Genomic DNA, 14337 nt, shown 5'->3' on the forward strand with positions numbered 1-14337 from the left:
CAGACATCAGACTTTATTACTATCCTGTAATTCCTTTTCACATTTGACGAACATGCTATGAGCCGCAGATTTATGATGTCTGTGTGTATGTGAGGTTTAAAAATGAACAAACTAATTAAAACACTTCAATAACCTGGAACATATTCTAAAAAAATTTTGGACAAGATTAGATATTTACTGTCACTTTCTCAGGAACAGGGCTGATTAACTCAGCATTAGTGAATAAAAAATGTGAACTAATGCACTAACATAGCATGCTAATTCATTAAGACAAAAATTGGCTAAACTACTAAAACACTTATAAAAGCAAGCGTCAGTAAAAGAACCTTTACACAAACGTAAAATGCTCCAACATGACACTTAAATAAGCTTCTTGAGTTGCAAGAAATGTTTATTTTGCATTGTTTAGAAAATGCCCACAGGACACAACCTCAGAAAGACCTAAATTAGAGATTTAGAAACACACACACACACACACACAATGAAACTCGGAACGCATTTAATAGTAAATTTATATCACATTATTGAACTTTCATATACATTTTGTCAGTAGTGCATTTTAATTAATCAGGTTTTCTGAAATAAAAGTCTTTTAGGATAAAGTGAAGAGAGTCAGGAGGGAGACAGAGTGTGAAAGTCATTTCCTCCATTTACACACAAAAGTTGAAAATATAAAAGAGCAAAATTAGTTTGTGCAGAAAGAGTTTGTTCATGTTCGCATCAGGTTAATGGAGAGCTGCTGGGTCTCCAGTGAGACGAGAACACACACACACACACACACACACACACACACACACACACACACAGTGGTGTGACTACCATATGAGTATATACACACATTCAGTCACAGACTGAAGATTAGAATCTACAGAAAATTGCATGTTTGTGTGTCACTAGCCCAACGGTGATTTTACTCACATGTGGCATCGTGCGAACATTGTTATTAGGTTTCAACACTGGTTAAATGAAAAGTTGGAGTTGATTATATTACATTATATTATGCACCTGTCTCTGCAACTAGAGACATTAGTGAGACTTGTGTTACCTGATTAAACACACACAATCTCACACACACACACACAAATATATATATATATATATATATATATATATATATATATATATATATATATATATATATATATATATATATATATATATATATATATATATATATATATATATGTGCGTATAAAAAGAATTAATTTAAACACTGATTTCTGATGTGACATCTCTGGGGGGGAAGAAAAAAACAAAAAAAGATTTTTAACAAAAAGGCCAGAGTCAGCATATCTGCAGTAACACAACATTAAACATTTTATCTAAAGCAGTGATGTGTGTGTGTGTGTGTGTGTGTGTGTGTGTGTGTGTGTGTGTGTGTGTGTGTGTGTGTGTGTTATTGCCCATCCTCCTCCTCCACGTTTGTGCTATTCATCCTCTCTCGTCTCTCGGCCAGGCGGCAACACCGTGGACACACACTCTTGTTCTTAAAGCACGAGCGGTGATAACACGCACTGCACTCTGTAACACACACACAAACACGCATACACACGCATACAGAGAGAGAGAGAGAGAGAGAGAGAGAACAGATTATTTGTACTTCTTGCTGCTCTGTGTGTTTATAAGTGTATAAGTGTGTGTTTGTGTTTGTCTGTGTACTCACCCTCACAGCGGCGAGACTTGTTCAGCTCAAAGGGGAAGATGATGTCCTGATCATTCCCACAGAATTCACACACGAATCCCTTTGCTTGACACAACTGTATGTGTGCGCGCGTGTGCACGCACACACACACACACACACACACACACACACACACACACACACACACACACACACACACAATGAATTTAGTCTCAAACTGCTTCCTACTACCACAATATACTGTCCACAATATACTTCAAACTATGTAATGCAAAATACATATAATGCACTGCTGTGTGTGCCCTATAATAGTGAATTGTCTGTGGTTTGGAACCACAATGGACCATTGATGATGTTTGCGTGTCCTGTATAGAGAATATCGAGTGTGAACCACATCTACAGTGGACTATTAACAGTGTTTTTGTGGCCAAGTGTATGAGACATTCCCAAAGTGGTGTTATGTGCCATAAATAGTGAATATGGCATATGGTCTAGGACACAACCATAGTGGACTTATGGTGTGGGACACCACAGTGAGTGATAATGATGAGAATGATGTTTATGTGCCCTAATTAGTGAGAAGGGTGTGTGATTTGGGACACACCCACTACGGACTGATTATGATGTTTGTTATAAGGCAAATAAATCCATTACTGACCATCACTTATTCTACGCCCTATATAGTTCACATGATTCTACAGTGATGGGAATAAGGACATATACGTCACATAGGAATTTTCCACTTGTCTCTCACCATACAGGAAGCGACATGCTCCGACCCTGAGCGCACAAGGTCACGCAGTTTGGGTGCGAGGTCACCGGAGCGCACTGTTGTCAGGTCATTCAGAGAGAACAGGTGGAGATCCTCAGTCAGGTGTGCAGGAACCGAGTCAAAGTGCTGCAAGACTCTGAGTGTGTACACACACACACACACACACACACACACACACACACACACATATACATACATATACATATATATATATATATATATATATATATATATATATATATATATATATATATATATTTATGCAGAACATAATTAAACATATCCAGCCTCAGAGAAGAACACAATATAGTTCATATGCACAAAAATAAAAATATAAAATGTATTCACAAATATACAAACACCACATATAATAATAAGTTATACTTTTCGGCCAGACGGCAGGTTTTAAACAGGTTCTTCATGTGGAACAGCTGCAGCCTCAACACCTACACACACACAATTTTTGATCAATACACGTGTATTAATAACACACAAACTGCACACTATTATTACAGCATGTGGTACACTAGATGGCGCTGAAGAGGCAGCTCTATTTTAAAGTTCTAAGTTAATAATAAATAAGAACCGGTCAGTTCTCCGTCGTACCCGTACGGCCTCCAGGTTCTTCACCTTCTTGTACAACCCACTGTTGATGTCATCGAGGTTGAACAAAGGATCCTGGGCAATTTTTCCCAGCAGGTCTCGGGCAAAGTTACTGACATAATATTTACCAAAATCCCATTTAGACAGGACGCGCCCTGGCACCACGGCAACTGCGTTGTCATGGCAACACTGACAGAAATACCGGCCTAGGTACTCGCAATAACGCAGCCTCTTAATGTAATCTACAAGACACACAGACCAGATGTTATAATGTATGTGATAATATGGGTTATAACAGGTTATGAGTTATGAAGTCCAGTAAAGTGTTACCTGGGTCAATACGAGTTCCACATCCTGCACACCTGTAATTCTGCTTCATCATCAACACTTTCCTCCTGAACACACACACAGACACACACAAAGTAAAATATGAAGATACAGTATGGCTCCAAATAAAACTCATGATCTGAATTTGTTTCTCGGTGCAATTTGCACTAGCGGTCAAAAGTTTACACACTCATTCTTTATTTTTATTATCTTGTGCATCACAGAGTGCTCGGCCTGCGCCACAGAGTGCTCGGTGTCTTACTTGGGTGCATGATGGATGTTGAAGATGATCTGAGGTCTCGGGGGGGCCCACTCTAGATTCCCCCTCACACGGATTCGCAGTTTATATACGTCAGCGTGTTCACCATCATCCGGAGAGATCGGCACAGAATCAGGCATCGGCAGCAGCTACACACACACACACACTTTATTAATACTTGCTCTGTCCTGAAGTGATGAAGCCTGCACAAGGCACTTAAAAAGGACAATAATGGTAGCAAAATTTAGGGTCATTGCATACAAACCTGTGTTTGCATGTGTGTGTGTGTGTGTGTGTGTGTACCTTCTGAGGAGCATCGTGTTCAGGGACAAGCCACTCAAGTTCAGAGGCTGCGGGAAGTTGCAGACCCTCAAACTGACGCAGCAGCCCCATTGCAACTGATTCAGCACTATTCGATTGCAACAACCACTGAGACCTAAACACACACACACACACACACACACACACACACACACACACACATCCACACTATTAACAACACTACTATAACATGTATGTTTAAAGTCTACAGCAATGTGCTGATCTGAGTGTGTTTGATCATATCTGATGTATGACGACGTGCATAGCACACATCATGCATTAAACAAGTGTCATAATGTAATGCACCATCATGCATCTGACATCAATACTAAGAAACCGAAGTTACTGTGAGGATATCCACACAGGATCAGTGTGAAACTAGTGGGGGATCAGCAAGGGAGCAGGTGCAGGACAGGATAAGGATCAGTATGAGATTCTTTTGGGACCAGCAGTGTGAGATTGGTTTGGGATCAATACGGCATGTGTTCGTGATCAGTAGGGGGCTCAGTACAATATTAGTTTGGGATCAGTAGAGGGAACAGTGGGGGAGTAGTTTGTTATCAGAATGGGATTGGTTAAGGATCAGTACAGGGAATGGTAGGAGATTCGTTTGGGATCAGTATAGGATTGGCTTGGGATCAGCATGGGATTGGTTTCAGATTAGTATGAGATTTGTTTGGGATTAGTATGGAACTGTTACGCAAAAAGTCTGGGCAACAGGACTTGATTGGCTTGGGATTAATAGGGAGAGGAGTAGTGAATTCATTTGGGATCAGTATGGGGTTTATGAAAATCATCCCTACCAATCTGTCTTCCCTTTATCATAGTGTTGAGCAATACAAACAATAGAAAAGACCAGTGTGATGTTCTGTGTGTGTGTGCACGCACGCGTGTGTATGTGTGTGTGCACGCACGTGCGTGCACGTGCACGTGTGTGCGTGTGTATGTGTTCGCATGCGTGTGTGTTTTGACTCACACAGACTCAGAGCTGATGAAGGACCTGCTGCTCAGAGTTGCACTCTGTTTAACATCTGCATCTACAACACAGATCATAAACAAACACAACTGTAATATCATGAACAACCATTATAACGGTTAAAATGATAATGAAACCAATGACATTAATCACAGTAATGAAGGTAATGACTAATGATATTGATCACCATAATGACAATAATGACAGTAATAACAGTTTTACCAGTAATGACTGACTTCAAGTCACTACACACTGGAATGTTGTAAAACAGGAGTTAAACATGAATGTTCAGAAACATTCGCTCGACTAGAGGTTGTAACTTGTAAATCCCCACTTCCAACCAGGAATAAATAAAGAAAACCCCTTAACACGGACTTCCTATTCAGGAACTCAGGATGGTCTTTTTTACTCACACCAGCCCCTAAACAAATGCCCTAAACCCTATAACAAACTTTTACAACCTTAAACCTTACACCCCTACATTGATTCTTACCTCTCAGCACAGGGTCCTCCACATCATCAGCTGATCCAGAGTCGAGCAGGGAATCACGGGAGCTCCGCATTGATCCACCACTGTCTGTGGAGGGAAGAGCTGAGAGAAAACACACACACACACACACACACACACACACACACACACACACATACATACATATATATATATATATATATATATATACAAAAAGTTTAATCTTGAACACTGGGTGATGTCTATGTGGGTGGAGCCAGTCCAAGCTTTTGGAGTTAGCTTAAACCTTTAAACCGAGTGATGTGTAAATGGACAGTCAGTTAAAGCTTTAAGCAGAGCAGAGTGATGTGGTAATGAGGTCAGACTCACTGTGGTGGGTGGAGCTGGGTGTTTGTAGGCGGCTGCGGCGGATCTGCTGTCTACGCAGACGGATCTTCTGTTTGAGCTGTTGGATCTCAGAGTCGCTGTCTCCATCCTCGTCTGCCTCCTCTGCCCTCATCTTACATTTCATCAGCTCGATGGCGGCAATCAGAGATTCAGAGATGCTGAAGTGTGCATTCTCCTGTGGAGGGAAATGAGACACAGCAGCAAAGTGAGAGACGCACGGCCGAGTGAGACAGCTGAGTGAAACACGTAGCTGAGTGAGACAGCCGAGTGAGACGCGTTCCTGAGGTGCATAGACAGCCTAGTGAGTCACACCTCTGAAGTGAGACACTTAGCTGAGTGAGAAAGACAATGAGGTCAACAGCCAAATGAGACATGTAGCCGAGTGAGATACACAGTTGAGCGAGAGACACGCAGCCAAATGAATGAATGAAAGAAGACTCATGACGGACGTGCTCACCTTCTCCAGATCTGCACAGCTGCCGAAGTCCTGCTCTGACAAGTAGCTGATCAGACTCTGACCCTCTGACGGCTTCCGGAACAATCCATCAGACCCGCTATCGTACTGAAGACCTCCTACAGAGAAAAAGAACACACTCACCATGCAGTAATGTTTTGCTATGTTAGTTGTGTGGTGTGTGTGGGGGTGTATATATATGTGTGTGTGTGTGTGTGTGTGTGTGTACTCGCCGGCCTCCATGTAGAGAGAACTGTGACTGCTGTCGTTGCTGTGAGTGGAAAAAGGCCCGAAATCACGCACACACTGCTCATCTACAACTGATTCTGAAAACACACACACAAATATGAAATCACTATTATTAAACTGTGTTGTAATGACAGAAAAAAGTTGAAATAACAGAGACATTCTGGAGGATGAGAGCCAATTGAAATAAAACCACAATAATAAATAAAATAAATAAGATTCAATCACAGATCTCCATTTTAAACTGTCACTGATACGAAAGAACCCAAAATGACCTGGAACCTGAACCCCAGCATCGGGATATTTATGAGTTTAGAGTGTAATAAAGACTACAGGTTACTGCGTTACAGACAGTACAAAGATACTGTGATCTGGTTCTTTATTTACCTTTGTAAAAATAAATTTTTCAATAAAAAATGAAAACTATTAGGGCTCTAAGATATGGAGATCTGAGATTTTATTCTAACTGCAGACATGTTTTAAACAGGCAGGGATGTGGGACTCTGAAAATAATAATAATAATAATAATAATAATGAGATGAAATAGACAGAATGAAATGAAAATCACTCAACAGACAAAATCAAACAACTGGGGTTCTCTGTAAACTGTGAGGCGTGTGAATGACAGCATGCCACAGCCAATCAGAATGAAGAAAAATTAAAAAGCGCTAGAGAAACAGACAGATTGAAAGTGGAGGAATGGAGGGATGGAGGGACAAATGCAGCACCAGTGCACTGCGAACCTTCAGCAGGATCCTCTATTATAATGGTGATTTTCCTCTGGTTCCCTCCTTCACACACCCGGGGAGAGAGAAAAAGAGAGGCGAAGAGATTAAAAAAATAAATAAATAAAGAGAAATAAGAGAGAGGTGTTATGCTGGATGTGACCAGCAGGGGGAGCAGTTAGTCCTGATTAGCAGCACAGTATTACAGTTTCTTTCTGTTGGAACGCTGTAAAAGCAGCTCAACTTTATTTTAACTATATAACCACATCCACTTGTGAACACAGAACAGGAAATTGTCCAGGAACTGTAAAAGTTCTCCTCCAGGAGAGTTCTACACCTCTTTAGGTCACAACACTGATCTCGAGCTTGTCAAGAAACAGGGGTTTGGCTGTCGTTTTTCCCCAAGAAGTGGAGAGAAAGTCTGACACTGCTGATCCAGACAGAAATAAATGAAAGACTGAAGCCGACCTGAAGAACCGACTCTAAACTATGTTGCAGCTCAGAGAGAGACGACCGAGAGGAACAGCATCTGATAGATGAAAGAGTTCACTTTGCAGGCTGTAGTGCAGATGAACACATGCACACACATTCACTCACTCTCACCTTGTTTGTGTTTCTGCATGACCCCTGTATCAGACAGTGACCTTGTGTGACCCCTGAAGCTCCGTCTCTTTCCCCTTTCCATATCAGAGAAAGAGCTACGTCTTTGGGAGGGGGGCGGAGCTTCGGGAGCATGGACCCTGAGCTGAGGGCGCTCAGTACTTTGTGCCAAGCTGCTGGAACCTCTGCGGCTCCGCCTCCCCAGGTTCCCAATGGCTAGGTACTCTGGCCCATCATCACCGTCACAGTCCCCACCCTCAGAGGGGGCAGGGTTAACAGGACGGGTGGAGTCAGTCTGAGAATTCTGGGTCGTCACTGGGTCCAAGATGCTTTGGTCGGTGCTCAAACACCCCAAGGGAGCCCCAGAGGCACTTACACATTCCACTGCATCTGTAACACACACACACACACACACACACACACACACACACACACACACACACACACACACACGCGTATACACCAGCACAAACACACACAAATAAATAAGTGTGTACAGTGAATTTATTTCAGCTGGTAATGAAACTTCTTTCACACACTATTTATATCAGATTAAAGTGTGCAAGTGTGTTGTGGCTGCGTTGGTGAGGTTTACCTGTACTCCTCTCAGTATAGGAAGTGTGTGTGTTGTCTCTTGATGAGCAGGACGGAGTGTGTGAGCGTATGGAAACTCCAGGCAGCACACACTGCTGAGCGTGGAGCAGATCCATAGGAACACACTCCTTCAAGTGGGACAGCTGCAGAACACACACAATTAGACACAGTGAGACAGACAGACAGACAGACAGACAGACAGACAGACAGACACACACACACTATATAGTACAGTACTGTAGAGGTCTGCTATTTTAGCCTGTCTGTAAGCATTTGTGTAATCATGTGTGCTACAGTTATGCTAATGTCCACAGAATACCCATAGTGCACTTGGTGTGTGTTCGCAGACAGCATGAACAGACTGTGTTGTTTAGGATGTGTCCACAGTTGCCTGATGTGTTGTTAGTACGTGAAAGACGCAGCGTATCTGCTCAGTCTCGGATTTTAGTTGCTTGGAAACCTAATTAACGAGCCTAAAACAGCAGATCACTTAATCTAACCTCAAAGTAAGTGTGTTAACGTTCTGTCCCGGAAGCTGTCTGATCTCACCTCAATGATGGCTGATGATCAAATAAGAAAAGTGTCAGAGTCTGGACATATAATCTGATGGTGATTTGTCACCAGCCTACGTAGTGACTGCGGCGTGTGATTTGATACGGGTCTGAACGGATGATGAACACTCACAAGCGTAGTGTTGATGAGGGCGAGCAGCCGTGCGTCGTTCTGCTCCACCGCCTCCAAACACTGAAACATGGCTGCCACATGCAGCTCACTCAGAAGAAACGCCTCGTCTACAGGAGGCAAAAACAGAACAGTTTCAATACCGTCCATTTACAAAACACTTCTTCAAAACTAAATTATCTGTCAATATAACAAAATTATTAAAAATATGACTATATTCAAGATATTTTCAATTGAAAGCAAGTGCTTAAAGAAAAAAGCCACTTGTGTGTTTTAGTTGAGATGCAGACATAAGAAAAAATCTGCACTACCTGTCTTACAGTTCCACTTATGTACAGCAATTAATAAGAAAGAGTAGCATTTGAACGGGTGGTGTTGATGTGCGTGTACCTGTATAGTACTTGCGGGTGGTGTTGATGTGCGTGTACCTGTATAGTACTTGCAGGTGGTGTTGATGTGCGTGTACCTGTATAGTTCTTGCGGGTGGTGTTGATGTGCGTGTACCTGTATAGTTCTTGCGGGTGGTGTTGATGTGCGTGTACCTGTATAGTTCTTGCGGGTGGTGTTGATGTGCGTGTACCTGTATAGTGTTTTCTGGTGGTGTTGCTGTGCATGTACCTGTATAGTACTTGGGGGTGGTGCTGCTGTGTGTGTACCTGTATAGTGTTTTCTGGTGGTGTTGCTGTGTGTGATCAGGGGTTTTAGTTGTATGGAGAGTGTGTGACTCTGCAGACTGTGGAGGAGCCAACGCTCGGCCTTATCACTCTCACACTGAACACTGCTGCTTAACACCGGCTCCATCTGACTGAACTACACACACACACACACACACACACACACACACACACACAGAATGATTAATACAATTTAATTATAATTTGTGTTATTGTAGTAATGTTTTGTTGTGGTTACGTGTGTGGTACTGTGTGTGTTTGTGTTACCGGTTCTACATGAGCAGCAAGATTGGGACTGATGGACCGCAGACACCACACAAAGCGCCAGTAATCCTTCTGCTTATAGTACACCTGCACAGAGAAAGACATAGAGACAGACAGAGAGAGAGAGAGAGAGAGAGAGAGATACAGTTATGCATCCACTCACCTGCTCTGGGTTTACCTGTTCACAGTTTGTATCAGTGTTCTGTGCCAGGTGCGATAACTGTGCGAGGCTATGCAATAACTGTGCGAGGCTATGCAATAACTGTGCGAGGCGCTGCACTACCTGCGCGAGGCAACACGAGGCGCTGCAATACCTGCGCGAGGCAACGCGAGGTGCGTGTTTATGTTCATACCTGTTCGTTTTTGAGGCCATGACTCAGGATGTTGCTCATGTCTTTGTGAAGTCGCTGCAGTCCTCCATAGCGAGACCACACATTCGGGTTATTTGTAGACAGAAGTCCTTCGACGGTTGTCTTCAGGTTGGACAGGAGCTTCCAGTGTTCACGCCTGTAACAAGCACGTAGGTGTGTACTGAAAATCACTTTGACGACATTAAATCACACTCAACAGTGTCATCATGGAACCTAAAGTGATTTGAGGACAGCTGTATATTAAAGGTGTTTATTTCGGACAGATGGGAAGGAGTGTGCGTCACACAATTATCTCTCAGAGATGACGATCCCATAACTGTAATCAGTGGACAAAACTGTGACTGGATGCCATGTGTTTACAAAACCATGTGATTTAACAAATCCCAAAAGGACAGAATATGTCGGTCATTTTGCCCCACGTCACGTCTCTTTACTTTTGTATGCGTGTTTATCTCTCTGTCTGCTAAAGGTCAGTGAGTGAACGCTGATAAGCACTGATGAGCTAGTCCACACGTGTGTGTGTGTGTGTGTAATCCAGTGGTTCATTTAGAAGTGATGCTCCTGATCTGTCCAGTGTACAGCTCACTTGCATGCACGCTGCTCTTAATACGCAAACTAATAACCGCAGTTAAATATGAATTAAATCTGGGCACTGATTCGATCAGTTCACTGTGTTAGCTGTTAGCATTAGCTTTCTGACTAGCTGACTGCCAGTCTAACTGAATGGCCGCTGTACGCTTTGCGTTTCCAACATGAACATGGATGTTGATTGTAATAAATGTACTGAGTAATAAATGAGCAGTAATGTGGTTCATTAGACATGAGAGCTGCAGAGTGACACTGAGCTCAGAATGCTAGTCAGGGACAGAGAGGAGAGCTAGCCACTTTAGCTACATCAGCTAGTTTCTATTTCAGCTAGTATCTCTCACTCACTCAAACTGACCCAAAAACAAACCCCTCAACTTTATTAACCTGAGCTGTGCTTTAATCCAGCTCACCATGCTCACACTTCTAGAGAACTAACCAGAATATTGCGGTGACGGAATTAAACTCGAGTCTCTCCAGTCAGTGCTGCTTTATTTACCTTTTCTCCACACCGTCCGCCTCTGAGCAGATCTCCATCTTTAACTCTCCTGTAGTTTATCATCCAGCCAGCATGACGAGAGAAAATACAAATCCGAGTTTTAATTCTACACAACTGTCAGGGCTCGCGGAATAAATTCCTCATCACACACGCCTTACGGCACTGCGCATGCGCACTGTTTATACACGCGTATTGACACTGTTTTGCCCACCCGTATTTGGACAGGCCACGCCTCCTGCACGGCGATTGGCTTGTTGTTTGTAAACTTCACTCACGTGGTGTTTGTTTCCCGTGAGTGCGTGAACACGTGACACTTCCGCCAGATTAAAAAATAAGATCATTAAACTAAAATAATAATAATAATAATAATAACAGCTACAGTCTTGCTGATGACGAAAAAATATGGACCTTTTGGAGCTTTAAGTTAAAAAAAGAAGAAGAAATGTATTGAAAAGCAATTCGTTACTTAAAGCGACACCTGCTGGTAGGGAGGGTGTAATGACTGCGCTACTATTCTGTAGATCAGTGGTTCCCAAACTTTTCCAGTGCAAGGACCCCCAAATGGCATTAACATTTGACCGAGGCCCCCCTTTTGCAAGATGTCTTTAAAACACATTAAAAATACAGACTTTTGAATATATATCCCTTTTTTATTAATAATTACATCTTACATCTTTACATTACATTACATTAGGAATAGATTGTGTGTGTGTGTCGTTGTCTGAGAGTGAGAATTTATTTTTCACACCAAATTGTTGAAGACCCCCGGGCGCCCCCTGGCGGTCCCCACCTTGAAAACCACTGCTGTAGATGATTCTCCATGTCCTGTGATCTCCCCAGACAACTCTCACATCTCTCCTCACATTGCTAACCTGACTCGCTCGTGCAGCCCCATCCACAACATCATGAGGACATTTCTCTCCACAGAGGCCAGTCTGGCACTTGTTCATCCCCTTGTCATCTCGAGACTGAACTACATTCTTAAAAATAAAGGTTCCAGTTAGAACCAAAAAGAGTTTTTTCAGACTGGTGCCATAGAAGAACCCTTTTTAAGCCGGGTGCACACTGTGCGATTTTGAATACTCCTTTGCGACTGTTGCTTGTTAGACTGTATGAACATGATCCCCACTGTAAGCCATGTCACACTGTAGGATCTCAGTTATCATTAATGTTGACTGTACGACAGTCAAGACACGAAAAACGGACGCACACAAGAAGACTCGTATGGAGTAGGAGAAGAGACACTACAGGACTGTGCCTCAAATCTTCTGACACTGCCAGAATTTAATCAGAGGAAAAATTTGATCGCAACGACCATTAATCATCTGTGGGGGAACGTGTCAAACTAGCGATCAAAGACTACAGATTTTGGCCTAGGATTATAGGAATCTTTTAGGATTCTCATAACTTGTCACACGACCGAATCGTTGCCAAAATCATACAGCGTGAATCCGGCTTGCCCTTTTACTCTCAAGTACTGTAGAGAACCATCTATGTACTGGTTCTCTAAGGTTCTTAAGAGTGATGCCAGGAGAACCTTTTCCAGTCCCACAAAGAACCTTATAGGGTCCACTTTAACCTGTTAAAAGATGATATGTTGAAGAAACAATAAACTGCTCTGAAGAACCTAAAATGAACCGTAAAAAAAATTCTTTCATCTCCTATAGAATATATTGATAAAGTATAATCAATATCTATAACTGACATTTAGAATTAAAACTTAGAAGCATCATCTAAAACTGTTAAATACCTTCTAATCAGACTATAGTCTAAGTGTGTACTGTTAGAAGAGTCCCATGTTTTACTGCACAGCAGGTGTTTTTCTGTATCTCTGTATTTCCTGTTTACTGAATTAGAAGAACCCTGTATTTTCTCTGTACAACAATTAGACATTCACTGAAACTATGTTTCCAATCAAAATCTTTTGAAGCTGGCAAACCAGTATCAAAGTAAAACATAAGACTTCCAGAAGAAGAGAATCAGGCTGGGACTAAAGCCAGAAAATCATTAAGGTATAAGGGTGAATTTGGGGGCAGAGTATAAACCGTGTCCTGATAAAAACCTCGTAAAAAAAAAGTCAACTGACAGCGCATGCACGACAAATGTAAGATATCATATAGACATGAATAATTAATTAAGGCAACGGAGATTGTTTTGTTTTCAGAAAGAAAAGGCTAATACCCTGTCTAGAGATAAGTTTACCGTTTCAGAAAAGTATATAAAGCCATGTTTGTGTGTGTAGAATCCAGACTTTCTGCCAACTGTCTCACTTCATGGTTTCAGTAAAGTTTAATTGTTTTTTGACATCTATAAAATCTATAAAACTATAAAAGATTGTTTCCACGACACTCCAGAGAACTATATAGCTCAGTTCAAGAACTCTATACAATGACAAATGGTTCTTGAGAAGAAGAAAGTTGTTTGCAGAACCTATGGTGCTATTCAGAACCAATAATGAACATGTATTTTTAAGTGTGTACTACACCTCCCTCTTGCGAGGGCTGCATCTGCACTTCATCCAACTTCTGCAAATGATCCAGAATGCAGCTGCACAACTTGTTTTCAACCTCCCCACATTCTCCCACACCATCCTACAGCTGCGCTCCCTTCACTGACTTCCTGTAGCTGCTGAGTCAAATTTAAAACACTCAGGCTCACTTACAAAGCCAAAAATGAATCAGCACCTACCTACTTAGGCATTTTCAATCAGTATGAACAAATGAATTATTTTATTGCTGCAAGACTGTTATAAGATTACTCAGGACACTGCTGGGTTTCTGTGTGTAGAGTATCGTGACTCTCTGTTCAGCTGCTGGTGAGCAGGGTGATGGGAAAAGTGTGAGCCCCAGGCTGGCCAAACAATCCACACCTCTCTACAATAACATTGG

At 42.1% G+C, this 14337-nt stretch overlaps 1 protein-coding gene across 1 annotated transcript; it reads right to left on the reverse strand.

The window, feature by feature from the left end:
* Positions 1-1182: 1182 nt before the first annotated feature.
* On the reverse strand, positions 1183-11817 carry rubcn (rubicon autophagy regulator). The gene is made up of 20 exons (XM_053635456.1): positions 11450-11817; positions 10348-10501; positions 9998-10081; positions 9713-9866; positions 9060-9166; positions 8377-8518; positions 7785-8171; positions 6444-6536; positions 6214-6329; positions 5739-5931; positions 5394-5492; positions 4901-4961; positions 3907-4039; positions 3607-3752; positions 3348-3412; positions 3021-3259; positions 2799-2860; positions 2397-2550; positions 1664-1757; positions 1183-1521 (listed from the first exon to the last, which is right to left on the reverse strand). The coding sequence occupies exons 1-20, from the start codon at positions 11485-11487 to the stop codon at positions 1397-1399; spliced, it is 2646 nt and encodes an 881-aa protein (XP_053491431.1). The 5' UTR covers positions 11488-11817; the 3' UTR covers positions 1183-1396.
* Between the last annotated feature and the right edge of the window lie 2520 nt (positions 11818-14337).

This window comes from Ictalurus furcatus, chromosome 10 (genome assembly GCF_023375685.1).
Source record: "Ictalurus furcatus strain D&B chromosome 10, Billie_1.0, whole genome shotgun sequence".
Classification (NCBI taxonomy): Eukaryota; Metazoa; Chordata; class Actinopteri; order Siluriformes; family Ictaluridae; genus Ictalurus; species Ictalurus furcatus.

Excerpts from the sequence above, each read along its gene's own strand:
- rubcn (XM_053635456.1), bottom strand. The coding sequence starts at position 11,487 with ATGGAGATCTGCTCAGAGGCGGACGGTGTGGAGAAAAG. Across the intron at positions 2,551-2,798 it reads ACCTGCCGTCTGGCCGAAAA|AGTCTTGCAGCACTTTGACT; the intron begins GTATAACTTATT and ends GTACACACTCAG. Across the intron at positions 1,758-2,396 it reads AGCATGTCGCTTCCTGTATG|TTGTGTCAAGCAAAGGGATT; the intron begins GTGAGAGACAAG and ends GCACACATACAG.